Below are 21928 nucleotides of genomic sequence, written 5' to 3' on the forward strand. Positions count from 1 at the left end.
AATGATTTTAAAATTTGCTACAAAGCATGGTATTTTTAAGGTGTAAAAATGGTCAACAAAGACGTAGAGCTAAAGCGTCCAATTTCCCGTCCCGGGAAAAAAATCCCGGGAATTCCCGGAAAAAAATATTTCCCGTTTCCCGGGAAATTTGCCAATTTTCCGGGAATTCCTGAAATACAAACGGAATTAACATTTTCCTACCTTTTTGGCACCAATGTTTTGAAATCATACAAAAAATAATAATTTGAGAACCTTATTTGATTTTATTCATTTCAACCTGCTGTTCATATTGAACTAATCAGCTTGTCTGTAAATTCCATGTCAAGGTTTAATTCAGATAATATTTATTCCTGAAGCATTCACAACTTGTTTGCTTATGTGTTAGGCAACAAAAATTATGCTATTATGGAATGAATATTACTATTTTATTTTCGACAACCTATTTCAACGAATTCCCGGGAAATTTGGAAACGATTTTTTTTATATCATTTGAAAATAAGATATTGACCATTTTTGTTTACCTTGTTCAAATTGGATGAAAATTGATATAATAATAAATTTCAAGAAGGGTCGTTCGAGAAGAATTTGTTTAAAAGTATACGAGAAATAACTGTTTGAAGTTATAAAATTTAAATATGAAAAAACATCGTTTAATTTCAACCATTTTTATATTATTAAAATTATTTTAATTTATTTTACATGGCCATAAAATTACATAACTAAAATCATACCATAAGCGGTGTATGCACTTCGGAAGGAATCGGCCAAGAAAAATTTCAAATGGGCAGCGGCGGCAGCGAAAGCAAGCCAGAGAGGGTGAAGAAAAGCCCCAAGAAATCGTTCCCTCTCCTTTGTTCTGCTGTTCGTAAAGCCATTTCTTGACCCATTTCCTTCCGATCAGCGTACTAGCCTATAAATGGAACCATGAAAAATAAAAAAAAACAACTTCGTATCATATGAAATTTACCCAACCATATTTCAAAAACACGCTTTAAATATTGTTAAGTAAATTGTGTGAGTAAATTGTGTTTCAAGTTAAATAGCGATTATCTATTTATTCACAAGTTGAAAATACTTGTTCTGGAATAAGAAATTTGCCATAAAAACCGTTATGGTCACTGAGACAAATTTAAAAGCAATTTTATTGTTGTGGAGCATAGATTTTCACTGTCCGAACAGTTTGTTTAAAAAAATACTTTTCAACAAAAAAATACCTATAATATTTTTTTATTTGGTACGATTTAAAAGACAACAGAAAACATAAGAAAATGTATAATATTTTCTCAAAGTTGCATGATCAAGCCATAATTGACCCTCACAGGGTGGCCACTCAAGTCGGGAAAAAGTCGGGAATTCGCCAAAATCTGCCAAAAATCGGGAAAAAGTCGGGAATTTATGATTTTTTGTCAAAAAGTCGGGAAAAGTCGGGAATTCTGAGCATACTTGCTTGAAAATTTTGTTTTAACCCTTGAATAATTTTGTAATATATTGTACTATTTTCAAATTGAACTCACTCATTGCTGATTTAGTAACTTACTTTAAATTTAAGGTTCTTTTCACTATTCCAATATATTTAAGTATGAAAAGAAGTTTAAGACATTCAAAATCTTAATGAATATTGGAGTCTTTGACACAGATTTTCATAATATTTTTTATGAATCAAATGATCGCTATTAAAAACAAGAGGTAAAGTTAATGAAAAACTCATATAAAAATAGAGTCTAATGGCCAGCTTAAAATTATGATTCTATTTAATTTTGTCACATAAATAATTGTTTAACTAAATTCAATTAGTAATTTAAAATATGTTTTTTTTTTTAATGCTGCCCTTTAACTTTTTTTGTGAGTATGGGTAAATTACTTACCATAGATAAAGCTTGAATCATCGGAAAACTCAAATATCGAATAAAATCCAAAATTGAAAAACTGTTTTTACGTTTTGAAAACATAAAGAAAATATGATTAGTGCGCTGACCACGGGGACGCGCTGTCTTGTTTTTGCATGTTCATTTTCATTTCTTTTGTGTCGCTGTTTGTGTGCTTGGGTACGTGGTTATTATATATAGGTGAAGGGATTTTATTAAATGATCATTATATTGCATTATTATAATTATTTGATTATATAAGCACACTATACTTTACACTTAACACATTTTACAAAACACATATGAAACTGTAAACAAAAGCGTTTGGTACGGTATGTCCACGCATCCTTCCTCCCCTGTAGATTCTGTGAAATGTGATCCGTTCTCAGAATCCTCTCTGCGGTAAACACAACGTAGTAGGGCTGGCCGCTTTAATTTTTGCAATACATTTTCGGGTGTTCTCGGATGTACTGTAATTATTAATAATGACAAGAAAAGTGCTTGGGGCGTAATCTAATCACAAGACTTTCCAGCATGCTTTCATCGGACTGGCTGCGTTTGTGTTAGATTAGATTAGATTAGATTAGATTTGAAAATATAGAATATATTAGATTAGATTTGAAAATATTGAATATATTGAAATTGCAAAAAAATTATCCAAGAAATTTTGAGTTATTGCAAAAATGTCTCTTCAAACAATTTGCTTAAAATAAGTGGAAAAACATAAAATCATATCAAACTGAATTTTCATTGAAAAAAAACAGTTAAATACTGACCACTAGATAAATTAACATTGAAATTCAATATAAAAAAAATAAGGAAACTTGGCAAAAACATTTTTTTTTATGATTTAAAATGATGATGAAGTTTAAAAAAATAGGAACGATATTTTAAGTTCAATTATCTTTAACTTTTTGTTATATCCAGTTGAAACGAAGTATCAAAAACTATACGTTTGCCAATTTAAAAAATAACATGGAAGTTATAAGTATTTGTTGAACTTCAGATTATTTTTTCAAAGACTAATTGTTTGTGTTTCTACTCTGAATCATGATAATGAAATTCCATTTTTGAAGTTTTTTATTTGTTGTTTAGTTTCTGTGTTTACAAAAAATGCCTATACTTGATTTTTTTAAATTCATTGAGATTTTTTTTCTGTGGTTAATATTGACTTTTCTTATAGAAAGTTTTTTGTTTGATATCATTCTTTAGATAAGAAATGCATATTATTTGAGCATTCTGGAAAAGTCTGGAAAAAAGTCGGGAAAAAGTCGGGAATTTGAAAATGGAATTTGAGTGGTCACCCTGCCCTCACACTAATTTTGGACATTAAAGTTGCTGTTCTATACAATTCTGTTGCAAAATATTAATCAGAAACAGGATCAGAATAATTTTCGTAAAATTTCAAATTTCCCGGGAAATTTGTTGAAAATTTCCCGTTTCCCCTTTTTTTTTTTTTTTTGACAGTTTGCCAAACTCGCAAACAAGGCAGGCTGGCGTTGGTACAAACAAATCCAGTCAAACACACAAAGCAGGCAAACTGTCAAAAAGTGCGGGTTTGTTTGTTTGTTTGCCGTAGTGTAATAGCTTCTTCAAAGTTTAAATTTTGTGATAAATGAGTTGTTCTTAGTGACCTTTTATCAGACCTATTTTTTTTAAATTACATTAAAAAAATGTGTCCCGCCCGTGTGGATCAATCGGACCGTGCACTGGTTTTACAATCCAGAGGTCGCAGTTTCGAATCCCGCGGCGGGCGCTCTAAAATTCTTTGTGTAAATATGGGTATTCGGCGCCGTCGCTCCGTGACATTCTTTCATACACTTAGGAGCCCAGGGCGGCAAAGTCCTTGTAGATAAAAGGAAGACACTAGTGGTTGGTACTAGCAATGGTGGCCGACAGCTATAAAGTCAACTTCGTTCGTTAAAAAAATGATTAAGCTGTTTTGAAATGTTAGCCTTTATTTGGAAATTAACAATAAGAATTTGATAATTTATGTTGAAAATTGTCAGATGTTCAAGTTTAAATATAATTTTAAATGATAAGCACAAATTTCGTTCTGTTGTTCAAAACATGGCTAAAACCGCTGTCCCGATTCGCCCCTGATGACGGCATATTCAATCTAATGATTACCGAAATTTACATAAATTTTTAATTAAATATTCGTTAAATATTTGCTTTATCCTCCTAGATCAATTTTTTAAAGAATTGTTTAGCATATAAAAAAAAACGCAAATATTGATTTTAAAATTATAAAGGATAAAATACGAAAAGAAAAGAAAAGATATGATGAAGAACCGGTCTTGTTTGAAAAAATGCAAAAACTTACAGATTTTTTTCTGTTGAGAGGCCAACACTACAGTAAAAAAAATGAAGTACGGCTAGTTGTTAATTTGTTGATTAAATTTAAATCTTTTTTGTTGAAATTTGACCTTAATTATTGTGTAAACAAATTTATAATGACTCTGATTAAAATTTCACCAGTTTTGATGTAAAATTACAATTCTTAAAAAAATCTTCAACGTTCAACAGCGATTACAAAACATTAACTGATTTGGCTCTTATTTGCCACAAATATTTAATGTTTTTTAACGAATCAAAAAAGTGCGTGGGTCCAAAAGTTTTTTTTTTCATAGTCACCGAAGTAAACGTACCCCGTTCGAGTCCTTGTGGATCTTCATGTGGCGTTGCAGCGACCAGGAGTTGGACAGCACCTTCAGACACTTGGGACAGTGCAGGTAGGCGGTCTTGGACTTGCGCTCCGTACACTCGTGGTCCTTCAGCTCCTCGGCCAGTTGGAACAGCTGGAAATACACGAATTTTTGTAGTGAAATGTACAGTTCAAAAGCTTAAAATACCAACCTTCATACAAAACACGCACAAAAACAGGTTATGCTTGCGCATGTGCTTGTCCAGGTTCGACTTGGTCATGTACTTTCGCAGACAAATCTCGCACGGGTACTTTTTGTCCGCTTCCGGATCCGCAGCGCCCGCCAACACCCCCACTCCACCACCACCCATCGCAGATGGAATCGGCGTCACGGAGGACGGCGCCACCGGAACCATTCCTCCGCCCATGCTGTCGTTCAGCGTGACCAGCGAATCGCTCGAGGAAGAGTACCGGCTGTGCAACTTGCCACCGCCGTCCATCAATCCAACGCCCCCATGACCAATGCTGATGCCCGAATCGGCCAGGTTGCTTCCGCTGCTGCTGTTACCACCGTCGTACCCAATCAAGTTGCCAGCTTCGAACGAGTCGAACGCAATGTTCATGTCGCTTGCCCCCAGCGAAATGTTGATCAGGTCCGCCGGGCTGAGCGTGTCCTCGGGAAGCGTCTGCTGGTGATATCCGCCGTAAGAAGAGTGGACTAGCTGCTGATGCTGTTGCTGGTGCATGTCCGCAACGGTGCTGTGATGAGGTTGCTGAACCGCAAACTGCGAATGTGACGGACTGTCGGACAGCTGACTAGAGTGATGATGAGGGTGGTGATGGTGCTGTTGCTGCTGCTGATGATGAATCGGTACCAACGATGGTGAGCAGGAGGTGGCCGTTGGGTTGAACTGGCCATAGTCCTCGCAGGACTGCGAAGTTCCGCCGATTAGATCGAGATCAAACATGTGATAGTGATTGGTGGTGTATTTGGGCGACGTGGTCTTCATCAGACTGTCTATCGGTGGAAGCGAAATTTTGTCATAGCTGCTGGAACTTGCGTCGCCGCATAAACTGGAGGAAGTCACCGTGGCCGAGTTGCCCCCATTGCTGTTATTGTTCACATCACTTCCACCAACCATCGAGGAAGACGAAATCGCGTGGTGGTGGTGATGGGTCAACTGGTTGCTCGACCCACCGGACGTCGACGGGAAGCTCTCCAAATAGTTTTGGTTCTGGTCCAGGTCGAGGCCGTAGTCCAGGCTGACCGAACGCAGGATGTTGTTGCAAATGTCGTACGGGCTGGGCTCCAGCAAGGTGGCGCCGATTTTGGCCGCGTAACTACGCGAGTACCACACGCGCAGAATGTCGCCCAGCTCGATGTCCTTGATGGCGGTGTAGTAAATCTCGTCGTTTTCCTGGCGGGTGGGAAAGGAGTTTGGATTAAAATAGCCTGATTTTGACATTTCAAAAATGTGTTTATTATAAAGAATTTCAAAATGATTTCATTTAATGATATTAAAAATCATACCGATATCTGCCGTGATATCTTCAGTTGCAAAATTATGGCTAATTGGATAGCAATTATATAAAAAAAACTCTATTTCTCAAATCCAATACTTTCAGAAATGTTTTGTCATTGTAAACTTTAAAGACATATTTCTGAGACAATTCAGATTTCTTTTCCAAATTTTATTTCACCGTGAAAAAGTTGTCCATGTAGCTCAAAAGCAGTGTTGGAATTCGAGCGAGAAGAAGGAAGGCATTTCTCGCTCGCGAGCGAGGGAGAGAACTTGTAGTACTTTTCACTTCTCTCGCGAGCGCCTCGTGCTAGCCGTTCGTCGCAAGCTATCAATTGCGAATGCGAACCAGGCAATGGTATAGAGGTGTGTTGTTTTTGGTTCGTTTCTGACACGTTCAACTCCTCGCGAACGGACAATTCTGGCTCCCGAGAAAGCCCGTTTGCGAGCCTAGGAGAGCACGGTCAATCGGAGAGTTTCTCTCGGCAGCTCGAGACTCGCGGCGAGAACTCGAGAGAGAGGGTTTTTTTCTCGCGAGAGCGCGAGAATACAAACACTGCTCAAAAGTTACCATTTATGGCTCCCTCCTATACATGAAAAAAGCGGGTTTGAGAGTTCCACTGTTTGCAAAAAAAAATATATTTTACAAAAAAATATTTTTTTAAGAGTGTAACTTTTTTGTCTGAATTGCCCTACATCTTTGCTGAATACACCATATCGATAAGATTTTTTTATATAAACGGTTGCAAAAATTGTACCAAAATTTTATATGGAAAGCCCTTAAAAACTACGACAAAACAAAACATGTTTAAAAATACAATTTCATGAATTTTGTTACATTTTATAAAAGTTTTTCGAAAATCGAACCAAAATTGGTCAAAATGTCGAAATAACTTATTATTGGCAATATTATTTCTTTGTTAGGCTGTATTTCAACAACAACTTAACCCTCTACAATCTAACCCCGCCCGCCAAAAATCCATTTTTCAACCAATTTTTGATCTTTAAAATGCATTGGAAAGAAGAACTCTTAAAATTTTAGATAATTTTAGGGTTGGAAGTTTTGCTTGTTTTATGTGACTTTGCCAATGTTTTTAAACATGTCCTTTTTTTAGGGGTCAACTCTGGCTGTGTTTTTTACTAACGTTTCCGTTACTTTAAGTAAAATTAAGTATGCAGTAATTTTTGTAGTGTCCCAGACTATGCCTCTACGCATTTTTTTTAACAATTTAAATCATAATGGTGCCATTGTATAGCAGAAAATGTTAAAACAAGTAAAACATGGAAAAAGTGACTGTAAAAACATGAAAAAATTAGATAGGCAAAATGTAATGATAGGAGGTGTTAGTATATGCTAAATACTACCAAAAACAAACATAAGCATAAGCATAAGCATAAGCATAGGTGCCCACCCGCAGTTGCTACTCCGTTATTGACCAGGACCTCCAGAAGTTACATCCACGAGCCGTGGAAGATAAGTGGGAGCTATCTTTCCTCGCTTCGCAACTTCTCAAAGGCCCCTATCATGCTGATCAATACCGGCGCCGGCCACGACCAGTGGTAGGGTCACGGGGAAGTGGATGGGAATGTTAGTCCGATACTTGAGTGATAGAGACCGCCCAATCGACTGCATCTCCGACAAAGTATCACATGAGTTTTGAGGGGGTTAGTAGATGGGTATGAGGTCAGGATTCACGAGTGGCAGTGATGTGACCATGAGCATTTTGTTTATCGGTTGAAAATTTTAAATCTTAAGCAGCCGGCTGCGGAAAGATAGATAATTGATTATTTAAAAAGTTTTTTTTTATCGAACGCGTGCCAGCCGAGCAGTAGTGCTATGGGCTGGACTTATCAGTATATTTTTACTGTTTTTACAATTATGATAACGCGAGCAAATTTCAAAAATAGTAAATAAATAACGCTTTACTCTTCATAAAATCGATAGTTTGATGAGTTAATACTAAAACTGCCAGTTGGAATAAATTTGTACGATCATTTACGACGAAAATTATCGCGAAAAAACAGGACTGCGCGTTCCCAGAAGCACTGCACATTACTCAATTATAATAACCAATCGCCACATGCATACAAACAGCGACACAAAAGAAATAAAAATAAGCATGCAAAAACAAGACAGCGCGTCCCCGTGGTCAGCGCACTAATGATGCCATTATTTAATTATAATAACCACTCACCCAAGCACACAAACAGCGACACAAAAGAAATGAAAATGAGCATGCAAAAACAAGACAGCGCGTCCTCGTGGTCAGCGCACTAATCAAATACTACCAAAAACAAACATAAACTTAAAAATATAATTGAAAATTAAAATTCTAAAAATAAAACAAGAAAAACATAAAACAAGAGAAGTGAATTTTTTCGTAGAACAAAAGTTGCTCAAAATGACCTCCGGAACACGGAAAAAATAAAAAAGATCGAAAAAAAAAATTGGGCAGTAGAGGGTTAATCGATCAACATATTAATAGTTCATTATAGAAAATAGTAATAAGACAACACAACATTTAAATAAAATAAAATAAATATGTGTTCTGAGAATTCTAGCGTTAAAAAGTGGAATAAAAAGTCGGGATTTCCGGAGTGTGTTCTGAATAGTCCAAATCAGCTTTGATAATAATAAGGAAAGTTGATTCACGAAACGTAGACAAAAACTTGTTCAGAATTTTAAAGTCTGTGAAACAATATTGTATCGCAATTTGGATAGCTTCTGCTTGTTTTCATTTATAAATATCGTTTTTTTGCTGGGTTTTCCGAAATACCGAACAAAAAAAATATAAAAAGCAAAATTATTTGTTTTTAATTACCATTTTCTGTGGAACAATTTCTAATTAGAATTATGAAAAGTTTACTACAAAATATAAAGTTTTATAGCAAAAAATGTTGTGAATTCTCAATTCTTTTTTCGACAAAGTATTAAGTAACTTTTGATTGTAAATTAAATTTTGCCTCCAAAAAAATTTTGTAATATTTTTTTGATCGAAAATATTTTAAATGTATTTTCCAAAATTCACTATTTTTTAAATTTTTTATCGTGGTGATTATTGCACTCGATCGACATTTCAGAATCGAAATATTACTATCGTAATTTGTTGTAACTTAGTTACAAGAATTCAACATTTCAAATATTTCCGAAGCTTCAGAAAAAAAAAGAAAAAAAATCTCAAATCCTAAATGCTTTAAAAACTTGAAATTCATGAAATCTTCAAAATTAAAAAAAAAACAGCAAATCGAAACTTTCTCAAATTTTAAAGGAATCGTATATTTCCATTAGGATTTTAAAGTTTTTAGCAAAAATATGTTATGCCCCTGATTTTTTCGGACCGATTTCAAAGGGAGCAATGGCCTGACTTGTGTAATGCATTTACACAAAAAAATGGCCTAAAATTTCATTTGTTGTCCGTTTATCTCGACTTTAACGAAGGTTGTGGAACACACAAGCCTTCCGGAGGAATTTATAAGTCTTTACTTTTTAATTGTTCTCATGATACTAATATTAGTTGTAATACAATAAGATTGAGTGTTTGATGTTGTTTCATAAAAATAATAAAAAAAACACTCTTTGAAAATGTTTCACAAAATGTGACCAAACAAAATAAAAAAAATAACATCAAACTCAAGCAAAACAATGTTAACAATGTTACCGAAGTGTGAATATACAGTCTATCCTGCTCACGTCGATATTAACGTTAGGATTAAGCAGGATAGACTGTTTGTTTTCAATACCACATTGGCATAGTTTTGCTTTAATTCAAGCCTCAACACTAAAATCCACCACGCGTTTCCATCACAGTGCACATTGATCAAAATATGGAGACGCTTGGTGTCTAAACTAAAGTTGACCTACCATGCGTTTCCATCGTAACCCCCATCGATCGTACTAATTCCAACGGAGCCACGCGGTGCCCCCCAAACTCACCTGGTAGCAAATCAGGTTCTGCTCGTTGCTGAACCGCGCCAAACTGACGTGGATCATCCAGTTGCACTTGGACTCGTTGCGCGTGTCCAGGTACACGTTCCGGCCGCTCAGCAGCGTCTGCAGCTCAAAGTCCAGCATGAGCAGATCGGTGCCGTAGTAGTACGAGGGCGGCGTGTTGGCAAACAGCACCAGCGGGAACGGCAGGCCCTTGATGGGGGTGTAGCTCTTCTGGGCCAGCAGCGGTCCGAAGCGCGTTCCCTTGGCGAACTTTTGCGACGTCACGACGCAGGTGCTGCTGGAGGAGGGTGAGGGGGTGGTAGTGCCATCTCCGGCCGCCACCACCCCGGAGTCCATTATCAGCAGCCCATTGGGAACCGATGACCTTGAGAGGTTAAGCGAGGGCTTATCTTTGATCTGCGTTGAGGCCGTCCAGGGTTGGTGGTTCCGTTTGAGGGGAAGTAGGAAAAAGAAAATTAATTAATTAGTCTTTTTTTTTTTAAAAAAAAGTGGGTTTGTAAGTTGAGAGGTGGTAGGTGGGTGTGAATCTGGAACTCGGAGTGGGCGTTTTGGGTCATGGAACGGAAACACGTCGCATCGTTGGAGATCCGTCCATTTGCAAAGTGGCTGCAACATGGGGATAAAAATATTGACTTTTTTTCGCTGCGCAGAAATGGTCTTAAATGGCGCACGGACTGCGCACATGTTGTCATGGACATTAAAACGCGTAATTATATAATTTAATCGAATCGGGCAGCCAGTCTCGGTGTTTGGAACTGATCTCCAACGGTTCCCGCACCGGATGGTACCTGGTCCACGGCGATTGGCCGCCCGGAACCAGTCCAAACAGGAAATACTTCCATAAATGGTATTAAATGTGTCTACTGGTCTGGGGCGCACACACACGACGTACTCTCTTCTTCAACGGGGACGGTTTTTTGGTGGTGCATGGTTCTACTTACATGATCTCCCTTGGCAAAGTCTGGACAATTTTGGGTGTAATGCGATGCTCCGCAGATGCTGCACACTAGTATCATCGTGATGAGTCAACCGGATGATCACCACCAGCCGATCCGAGTCCGGATTTTGACGGATGCGTTGGCGTTCCGGTGGCCACGATTTTTTTTTTCAAAACGGGACGACCGTTCCGATTCAAGACGTCAACGAGATTCGGCAGCCACCGAGAGACAGAGAGAAGAGAAAAAATGATCCAGGGATTGTAGTACCCCAAAAAGACTAGAGAGTGTGACTAGTGGTAGTGCTGGCTGGGAGTGCTCGTTCCAGATTTTTACGATTTTTTCTACTTCTTCTACTCGTGCTGCAGCTGCTGCTGGCCGCCGAGAGCGAGAGTGTTTTTGGTCCGCGAGCACCCCGGAGGCAACTGGCTGGCTGGCTGGTTGAACACCAACTAACTTGGTCGCGGGCGCACACCCAAACTCACTCACTTAGTTGCTGTAACTAGTGCGGCGCGCTAGAACGCAGCGAGCGAGAGCGAGCGAGTTTGGTGAGTGAGCGAACTTGCCCCATGTTTTAATGTTCCCTTAGTGGTAGGGTGACCGGGATTGATTAGAGCATGCTCGGTAGAACGAATAAATATCTGGAGTTTTTTTTTTTTTGAAAAGGTTCAATAAACCCCTGACTCAAGGCGGTTTCAAAAACACCCAAAAAGCAAAAACTGGAAATTTGGTTTATTGGACCTCTTCAAAAAAAAAAAAAAAACTCCAGATATCAACTTTTTAGTTCAGAAAATTATTGAAATATTTCTTTCGATCGATTTTTTTTCAAAATAAAAGTTTAAAAAAACTGTTTATTTTGAATGTCTGTTCTTTTCTAATGATTTTTAGTCCTAATCTGAAGCAAATAAGCTCACTGAACATGCTCCAATCGACATAGCTATTAGAGAATTTGAACTTATTTCCCGACAAAATTCGGTTCAATTTTAGTCAAATTTGAATGGTTTTGCCTATCAAACTAAAAAACACATTTTTTCAATGTTTCGCCACCGCCATTTTGGCCAAATCACTTTAGAATAGTTTAGGGGTCATACTTAAGCTCAACTATCAAAAATAAGACAATTTTTTTTTTTTTTTTGTTATTCGATCATATGAAATTTCGATTATACAAAGTAAAATTTTGCCAAGGCCTTCAAATAATCGAATCTGAACTATACTTGTATACATATATGCCTCCAGACTGGCTAAATATTATGAACTGAGATATCTCATCGAAGATTTATATGTAGAAAATTGTGTTTTATCGGCCTTACTCCGTATAAAAATACAAAAAAAATCTATCAGTGTAAATAAATTGCGTTTTCCATAAATTAGGAGTTTTAGATTTTTTTGTATGGATTTTTAACTGACCTTACCCAATAGATGGAACAAACTTAAATATTTGTTATATCTGAAATCTTTTACATTAAAAAACCCTTTTAAAGTTTGTAAATCGGTTTTGACTGCCAAAAGATATTTAATTTTTTACAAAAACCATATTATAGCATAAGATCGCATTACGAAATTGAATTATATTAGTGGTACAGTCCAGACTCGATTATTTAAAGGCCTCGTAAAAATTTCACTTTGGATAACACAACTCACATCACAAACTTAATTCGAAGACGGTGTAACAAACAACTCGACATTTTTAAAGTTGATGTCAGTAAACGCCTCAGTTTCGTCAAGGTATGATAGATTTGGGCTCCCTAAACACGCTCCAATTGACAGAATTAAATTTTAGTGGATTCCCTGGCAATAAATAAAATTATAAATTTGGGACCAAATTCCGGACCAAATATTCTTCAGCAACCATGCGCACCCACGTTAATCTATGGGGTATCAAAAATAAGGGGGTGCGCAAGATTGCTTATATGAGGGAACGCATGGTTGTTTAACATGATTCCATAGGTTTTGTACCGTAAACCGGGGTGACTTTGATAGGATTTCAATTTGTTTTTAGAATATTATCCAACAGGTAAGGTTTTTCTCAAGATTATTATATTTAAAACATGTACTGGGGTAGACCACACAAAGTCCATGCACTATTTCGGAAAAAAGCTTTTTTTTTAATAATCTTTAGAAAAATAGTTACGTTAAAAATTCTTAGTTTTAATTCCGGGGTGATTTTGATAGTGAGCAATTCTCTACGAAATCGGTCTTTTTTCTTCAATTTTAATTTTTGTATTTTTTAATCCGGCTGAAACTTTTTTGGTGCCTTCGGTATGCCCAAAGAAGCCATTTTGCATCATTAGTTTGTCCATATAATTTTCCATACAAATTCGGCAGCTGTCCATACAAAAATGATGTATGAAAATTCAAAAATCTGTATCTTTTGAAGGAATTTTTTGATCGATTTGGTGTCTTCGGCAAAGTTGTAGGTATGGATACGGACTACACTGGAAAAAATAATACACGGTAAAAAAAAATTTGGTGATTTTTTTATTTAACTTTTTATCACTAAAACTTGATTTACAAAAAAACACTATTTTTAATTTTTTTTATTTTTTGATATGTTTTAGAAGACATAAAATGCCAACTTTTCAGAAATTTCCAGGTTGTGCAAAAAATCACTGACCGAGTTATAAATTTTTTAATCAATACTGATTTTTTCAAAAAATCGAAATTTTGGTCGTAAAAATTTTTCAACTTCATTTTTCGATGTAAAATCAAATTTGCAATCAAAAAGTACTTTACTAAAATTTTGATAAAGTGCACCGTTTTCAAGTTATAGCCATATTTAAGTGACTTTTTTGAAAATAGTCGCAGTTTTTCATTTTTTTAAATTAGTGCACATGTTTGCCCAGTTTTGAAAAAAATATTTTTGAAAAGCTGAGAAAATTCTCTATATTTTGCTTATTTGGACTATGTTGATACGACCTTTAGTTGCTGAGATATTGCAATGCAAAGGTTTAAAAACAGGAAAATTGATGTTTTCTAAGTTTCACCCAAACAACCCACCATTTTCTATCGTCAATATCTCAGCAACTAATGGTCCGATTTTCAATGTTAATATATGAAACAATTGTGAAATTTTCCGATCTTTTCGAAAAAAATATTTTTGGAATTTTCAAATCAAGACAAACATTTTAAAAGGGCGTAATATTGAATGTTTGGCCTTTGTGAAATGTTAGTCTTGATTTGAAAATTCCAAAAATATTTTTTTCGAAGAGATCGGAAAATTTCACAAATGTTTCATATATTAACATTGAAAATCGGACCATTAGTTGCTGAGATATTGACGATAGAAAATGGTGGGTTGTTTGGGTGAAACTTAGAAAACATCAATTTTCCTGTTTTTAAACCTTTGCATTGCAATATCTCAGCAACTAAAGGTCGTATCAACAAAGTCCAAATAAGCAAAATATAGAGAATTTTCTCAGCTTTTCAAAAATATTTTTTTCAAAACTGGGCAAACATGTGCACTAATTTAAAAAAATGAAAAACTGCGACTATTTTCAAAAAAGTCACTTAAATATGGCTATAACTTGAAAACGGTGCACTTTATCAAAATTTCAGTAAAGTACTTTTTGATTGCAAATTTGATTTTACATCGAAAAATGAAGTTGAAAATTTTTTACGACCAAAATTTCGATTTTTTGAAAAAATCAGTATTGATTAAAAAATTCATAACTCGGTCAGTGATTTTTTGCACAACCTGGAAATTTCTGAAAAGTTGGCATTTTATGCCTTCTAAAACATATCAAAAAATAAAAAAAATTAAAAATAGTGTTTTTTTGTAAATCAAGTTTTAGTGATAAAAAGTTAAATAAAAAAATCACCAAATTTTTTTTACCGTGTATTATTTTTTTCCAGTGTAGTCCGTATCCATACCTACAACTTTGCCGAAGACACCAAATCGATCAAAAAATTCCTTCAAAAGATACAGATTTTTGAATTTTCATACATCATTTTTGTATGGACAGCTGCCGAATTTGTATGGAAAATTATATGGACAAACTAATGATGCAAAATGGCTTCTTTGGGCATACCGAAGGCACCAAAAAAGTTTCAGTCGGATTAAAAAATACAAAAAAAATCGAATGACCGAAATCCTAGAGAACTGCTCTAGTCATTATTTTTCTTGTTAAAATCATATTTAAGATGTTCGAACTTTATTTGTACGCTAAATGTACCATCACTAAAGTAGCTGATATAGTTTTTAAGAAAAAAAAATCAATTTTTATATTTTGTTAACTAAGTGTATAAGGTTTTTAGCAAAATAGCAAAATACATATAAATTTTAGGTAAAATTGTTAAAAAGTCGGAATTTTGCCTGAAATTTGAGAAAATCAAAAAAAAAGTTTATGAAAAGTTCTTTTTGAGGAGAAGTGTTCAATCTCTACCACGGTCAGTATGTTTCTAAACCATTCCTTACGTATTTTAACACTGGAACGCCCAACGCATGTCGAACTTACTCGGACGCCCAAGCCTCCAAAAAAGGTGGAACGGTAACTTCAACTCGCTGGTTCTCGGGCATTACTCAACCAATCGGGACGATTCTTGTTTCCAAAGATTTGTAAGAATGTCTAGATGATCCTAAAACTTTGCAGAACTTGATTTGAACAAATCTGTAATTTCTGCGACCGAAAACATCGTTCCACCTTTTTTGAAAACGACTGCCTCCGCGGAATTTTCGGCGATTTTTTTTTACACGCAAAAAAAATTGGAACGATGTTTTTGATCGCAAAAATTACAGATTTGATCAAATTAAGTTCTGCAAAGTTCTAGAATCATCTAGACATCCTAACAAATCACTGGAAAGAAGAATCATCTTGATTGGTTGAGTTATGCCCGAGAACTATTGAGTTGATGTTACCGTTCCAACTTTTTTGGAGCCTTGGGCGTTGGAATGTTAATTGTACTCTTCATTTTGCAGAAAAATCGCAAACCTATCAAAGTCACCCCGTATTACGTTCCCAAATTATCATTTTTTTCTATTTGCAGAGAATTCACTAAAATCCAATTCTGTTGATTGGAGCGTGTTTGCCCAAATCTATCATACCTTGACGAAGCTGAGGCGTTTACTGACATCAACTTCAAAAATATCGAGTTGTATAATCAAATCACGAAAAAAATTTAGTCTTATTTTTAATTGTTGAGCTTAAGTATGAGTCCTAGACAACCCTGAAGTGATTTAATTTTTTTATTTATTTTTCATTTAAGAGGCAATCGACCATTTAAAGTTGACTAAAATAGGGTCACACGACTTGGATTGGATGTAAACACGAAAAAAACATGTTTGGTCATGATTCGATTATCCGAAGTCCAGTAACACAAAAAAATGGATCTTTGGATCCCCACCCCCCTCTTAAAAAAAATTCCATACAAATTTTAAAAATGGTATGAAGCGTAACACGGCCTTCGATCCCTTCCTCCTCCCTCCTCCCCCCTAACTGCGTTACGCAATAAAAGAACGTTCCCTTAGCATATTTGAAGATTTTTGACGTTAAATCCAATGGCGTATAAATAAAAAAAAAATGTTGCGCTTTATGTTTTAAAATGCATTTTTAAGCTTTCGGACGAGCTCTTACGAGAAAAGTGACAATTGCATTCGATTGCTGAGAGTTTTTTTTTTTTACATTAAGAGCGAGTCCACGAACAGGGCATACCCCTTTGTATGGGACGTCGTTTGGACCTCACCAATCTGCCTGAAATTTTCAGGGGTTGTTTGTACATATAAGGTTTAAAAACGTCAAAAATCGTAAAAATGAAAATTTCAGGCAGATTGGTGAGGTCGTTGCGAGATGGGTATGCTTTGCTCGTGGACTCGCTCTTAAATCAATCAAAATCTAAGGTAAATTAAATATTTCTTGAGATATCAAGTTTTTAAGTTGAAAAGCCCCATCCACTTCCACGACCCCGGGTCTTTTGTGGTCTCTATTGCAAGTTCCTGCTCGAACCAAGAAGTCCAATGGCTTGAATGGGGAGAGCACCCAAACCTATTTTTAGGAACCTTCCAGTCCAGGGTTCGAACTGACGCCCTTTGGATTGCGAGTCCAACCGCCGCCAGCGATTCCACCGGAGCAGGCTTGGTTTGGTGTGTTGTTTGTACTTAAAGCGTGGAGACGACTCCTACGCTGGAATCCTACTGTGGAATGACTTAACGGCCTGACAGCATACAAGGCGGGGACCGACGTTTTACATCCCCATCCGATGGAAGGTTGGAGCAGGTGGGAATCGAACCCATGATCTCCCGCTTACTAAACGGACAGCTTAACCATTCGGCCAAGCCTGCTGCAAGACATAACTTTCAAAAATCTCGTCATCAAAATAAATTTTAAAAAATGTCCCACATTGAATCACAATTCGAGTGATAAAAATCAATTTCGAATGAAAAGTTTCTTTTATAGGTAAATTCTTTCTGTTTCTTTTTTAAATTTACCTTGAAATCATAAATTTTATTATTTTTTAATTTGTTTATTATTGTTTGTTCATTAAATCACATTTGTAATAGAAGACATTAAACATACTTGGAACCTGCAAATTATTGAATTAGTTTACGAATAATCGAATCACGAAAAACATTTTTTTATTTTTAAAATTGATGCGTTTGATCACATAGTTCAGATTGTGTAAATCATGTTTATCAATGTTAAATACTATAATGATTTCTCACAATGCACATCATGTTTTCGCCCTAAATGATCATAATTACTTTATCGGGAAACCCTATTCGTTTGCACATGTGTACGTGTACGAGCGCAAGAAAATCCAAGTTGTGCGGAAAATAAGTCAGAAAATGGACACCACTTTTCCTAGCCCACTTTCCCACAAGAGAGGGGAAAAGCCTTTTTTTTCGCTCCTTTTCGGAAGCCACAGTTGGGAGGCACTTTACACTTTTGACGACTCCCTTTTTCGATCGACCTTAGTAGGCCTTACTAGCCGACACACACACACACACTGGTAGATCGTCCGGAAAAGTGATCCCATTTTCCAACCCTTCTCTCAATGAGCCTACTCCGATTGCTACACGCAAAGGGTTGCGTGAAAACTGCGGGGAGGGCTCTGTGCGTGACCCCTTCACGTGTGCCCTTAAAAAAAACACTCTCGTTCGCTCGCGTACGTAATGGCCTGCTGCGATGGGTCTTACCATTTTCGACCAGCTGGACGGTGGTGCCGTTCAGAACCGATAGGGCATCAAAACAAATATTGGTCGACAGGTCACTCATAACTTTTCTTTTTTCTCTGTAGGCGCGCGGGACGGCCTTTTCGTGGCCCCCGAATCTGCCCGTCGGAACAACTTCGTAACCGGGTCCGATATTGGTGGGATGGTTGAACGCGATCGCGAGTTTTTCGGGATAAATAAATCGATTTTAAAAACGGACCGAGGGCTCGCAGCAGCAACAAATTAATTGCTCGAACTATGGTGAATTCAGTCGAGAAAATACGCTTATACTAATCCAAATTTTCTTTTGGCCCCTTGGCCGTAGTCGTGCTCGTGATCGCGCACTGCCACTAATATCTGTATTAACTATACTCGCGCACCAGCAAGAGAGTGCACAAATACCATCGCTCGCTGGCTAGAGCAAGTTTAGTAGGTACAGAGATAGAGGGCAATAAAACCCCCTTTCTAACGTAGCTCGTAGCTCGTAACTTGACTTAAACCAATACCCCAAGCAGCAGGGCAGCAAAAAAAGGTGTGTGTGCGTGAATTCACGAGAACCGAGCTGCCAACTCGTAAACAGTTCGAAAGTGAGACTCACAGCAGTGGCACGAAACGTGGTCTGACAACACTGCCGGGTGCGCATTTCACTAATATCTCGCCCGCAAACACACATGGCCAAGCAGTTATTGGATGAAGTAAACAGTACGATGCGCGCACATGTGTGTATGCAAATCGATGTCAAATGCACTAGGAATATGCATGAAGGCAGGCCCTGTCGGGTGACCAGACCACCGCGAAGTGTCAACAAGAAGGGGGCTTAAGTCGTGCGCTGCGAGGGAAGAAGAGTTGATACGAATTTGAGCTTGGACTGAAATTGACGATTATTTAAGTTGCTTTGTGCAAAACATGTGATTTTATAGTAAGAAGAAGAACACATTTCAAATTATGTGGTTAAAAACAGAATTCATCTAACTTTTATTATTACAAAAAAGAACTAAAAACTAAAAACTAAAAACTAAAAACTAAAAACTAAAAACTAAAAACTAAAAACTAAAAACTAAAAACTAAAAACTAAAAACTAAAAACTAAAAACTAAAAACTAAAAACTAAAAACTAAAAACTAAAAACTAAAAACTAAAAACTAAAAACTAAAAACTAAAAACTAAAAACTAAAAACTAAAAACTAAAAACTAAAAACTAAAAACTAAAAACTAAAAACTAAAAACTAAAAACTAAAAACTAAAAACTAAAAACTAAAAAACTAAAAACTAAAAACTAAAAACTAAAAACTAAAATAAAAAAACACTTAACACTTAACACTTAACACTTAACACTTAACACTTAACAGTTAACACTTAATACATAATACTTAATACTTAACACTTAACACTAAACATCCAATTAAATTTCAAAATTCAAAATGCATCTGAAAGGGCTTGAAAAATGCAACAAAATGCAGAGCATTCCAATTGGTTTAACCTTAATTGATACGTTTACTTTTAGTGTATTTTTTGGTTGCAAATTTTTGCTCGGGGGACCCCTAGATCAAATTTTTTGGTGATAATTTCACCATATTCGTGTTCCCGAGACAATTGCACAATAGAAACATGTACAAAAATGTGTATTTTCATCCATTAACCCTTTGAAAAATGAAAGTAAAAAAAAAATCACCGATTCACATTTATTGAAAAGTAAAAGTATCTATTTAACATGTTAAACTGCCTTACTCTAAGCGTTCTCATTTCCAGATGTTAGTCCAAGATGTCCCCTACAAGCTAGAGGTCGAACCGAGTTGATATCTAGATGGAACTCTTTTGCCTTCCTCACCTTACTGAGGAAAGGCTATAAAATCACTCGAAAACTGAACTTCTCAATTAGACCTCCTAGACCCACCTTCATGTACACCTATCGACTCAGAATCAAATTCTGAGCAAATGTCTGTGTGTGTGGTGGGATGTTGATCAAAAAATTGTCACTCGATTATCTCAACATTGGCTTAACCGATTTTGTCCGTTTTGGCGTCATTCGATCCGTCTTGGGGTCCCATAAGTCGGTATTAAAAATTATGCAGTTTAGTTAAGTACTTCAAAAGTTATGCTAAAAAAACGATTTTAACAAAAGTCCGGAAGATTGTAAAAAGGGTGGTTTTTGTAAGAAAACCCGGCATGTTATACATTTTTAGAAAGGTATTTAAAAGACCTTTCCAACGCGTCCAAGACATTGAAGATTTGACAACCCTATCAAAAGTTATTACCACTTAAGTGTTATTTATGTACTTTTTGGAAGCCGGATCTCAGATATCATGATGAAAACGTTGTCCGGATCTATCATGCGACCTATCGTTGAACAGGTAATCAAAAGACCTTTCCAACGCGTCCAAAACATTGAAAATCTGACAACCCTATCAAAAGTTATAAGCACTTAAGTGATATTTATGCACTTTTTGGAGGGCGGTTCTCAGATATTTTGATGAAAACGATGTCCGGATCTATCATGCGACCTGTCTTTGGATAGGTAATCGAAAGACCTTTCCAATGCATTCAAAACATAAAAGATCTGCCAACCCTATCAAAAGTTATAAGCACTTAAGTGTTATTTATACACTTTTTGGAGGCCAGATCTCAGGTATTTTGATGAAAACGTTGTCCAAATATATCATGCGACCTATCTTTGGATAGATAATTAATAAGCCTTTCCAACGGGCACAAATTGAATTGCAGATTTGACTACGCTATCATAAGTTGTAAGCACATAAGTGCCCTGAAATAATAATGAGATGAATAATTAGTCAAATTGATAGAACACTTAAAGGTCCGCCCTATTTTGGATAGCATTACCTTTTAAATGTGAGGAAGGCACCAACCACCTAAGGGTGGATTAAGTAATGTTTTTATTTGAGTTTGAAAATTATGCTATTTTTCACTAAAATACCGATTACTCCCTTTAGATTTAAGGGGTAACATACATGTAAATCGGCAAAAATGTCAGAGGTTGGTTTGAGCACAAAATTAAACTTTTTCATAATCTGTTTTCGGGGCATTAAAATATACATTTTTATCTATTAACAAAACAAATTTGAATACATTTGGTTGTATCATTGCCGAGATATAGCTATTTGAAGTTAGCAGTTTTAGAAAACGGGTGCCACGATATCTCAACATTGCTTCGACCAAATCGGCTCAAAATTTTGGTGAAGACTCATTAAACCGGTCCCGTGTGCATGACGAAGGCCGATTTTCAAAAAGTTTATTTATAAAAAAGATAAAAATATTTTTCTGTTTTTCATATAAAAAATCGACAGTTTTCGATTTTTGTATTTTTTGAAAATTTAAAATTTCAAAATCGGGCTTCGTCATGCACACGGGACATGTCTTGGGAGTCTTCACCCAAAATTTCAGCCAGTTTGGTCCATCCCATCTCGAGATATCGTGGCACCCGTAAATCAACTTGGTGTTCAGAGAAAAACGCTCAGAAAGTTAGACAGTTGGCTTTGCGCATGGCAAAATTCTGAGCTTAAATCGTCTCTAACTCAGTTAAATCATGAAATATCTTCATGAAACTTTCAGGAGTGATTGAAAACCATCTTTTATGTGGATTTAATAAATTTTCTGTAAAATGAAATTTTGTGATTTTCTACATGTATGTAACCCCTTAACTAATTGGGTACTAAAGCCCTATGTCAATTTGTATGTACAACGGTAAAAAATACGATTAAAAACCATTTCTGATCACTTTTTTTCATTTTAATGTAATTTTTTTTTGACAAGACAACATTTTTTCGATGGATCAATTATGGTCCCCTTGGAACGAGCTGTCAAGTAGCTCAAGTAACATTTTTAAACCAACTAGCCACCACCAAGTTTTA

At 36.1% G+C, this 21928-nt stretch overlaps 1 protein-coding gene across 2 annotated transcripts in view; it reads right to left on the reverse strand.

Moving 5' to 3' along the window:
* LOC120426821 (uncharacterized) overlaps positions 1–18542 on the reverse strand; it is a 30309-nt gene extending 11767 nt beyond the window's left edge. Inside the window, exons 1-5 of one of the 2 annotated variants that reach the window (XM_039591608.2) lie at positions 18049–18542; positions 10926–10990; positions 9967–10380; positions 4725–5930; positions 4517–4666 (exon numbers count right to left, since the gene is read on the reverse strand). In XM_039591608.2, coding sequence (XP_039447542.1) covers positions 4517–4666; positions 4725–5930; positions 9967–10380; positions 10926–10990; positions 18049–18127 — 1914 coding nt within the window. In that variant the 5' untranslated portion in view covers positions 18128–18542. The remainder of the gene's footprint in view (positions 1–4516; positions 4667–4724; positions 5931–9966; positions 10381–10925; positions 10991–18048) is intronic. The other variant, XM_039591607.2, reaches the window with a different exon arrangement.
* Positions 18543–21928: the final 3386 nt, after the last annotated feature.

This window comes from Culex pipiens, chromosome 3 (genome assembly GCF_016801865.2).
Source record: "Culex pipiens pallens isolate TS chromosome 3, TS_CPP_V2, whole genome shotgun sequence".
Taxonomy (NCBI): Eukaryota; Metazoa; Arthropoda; class Insecta; order Diptera; family Culicidae; genus Culex; species Culex pipiens.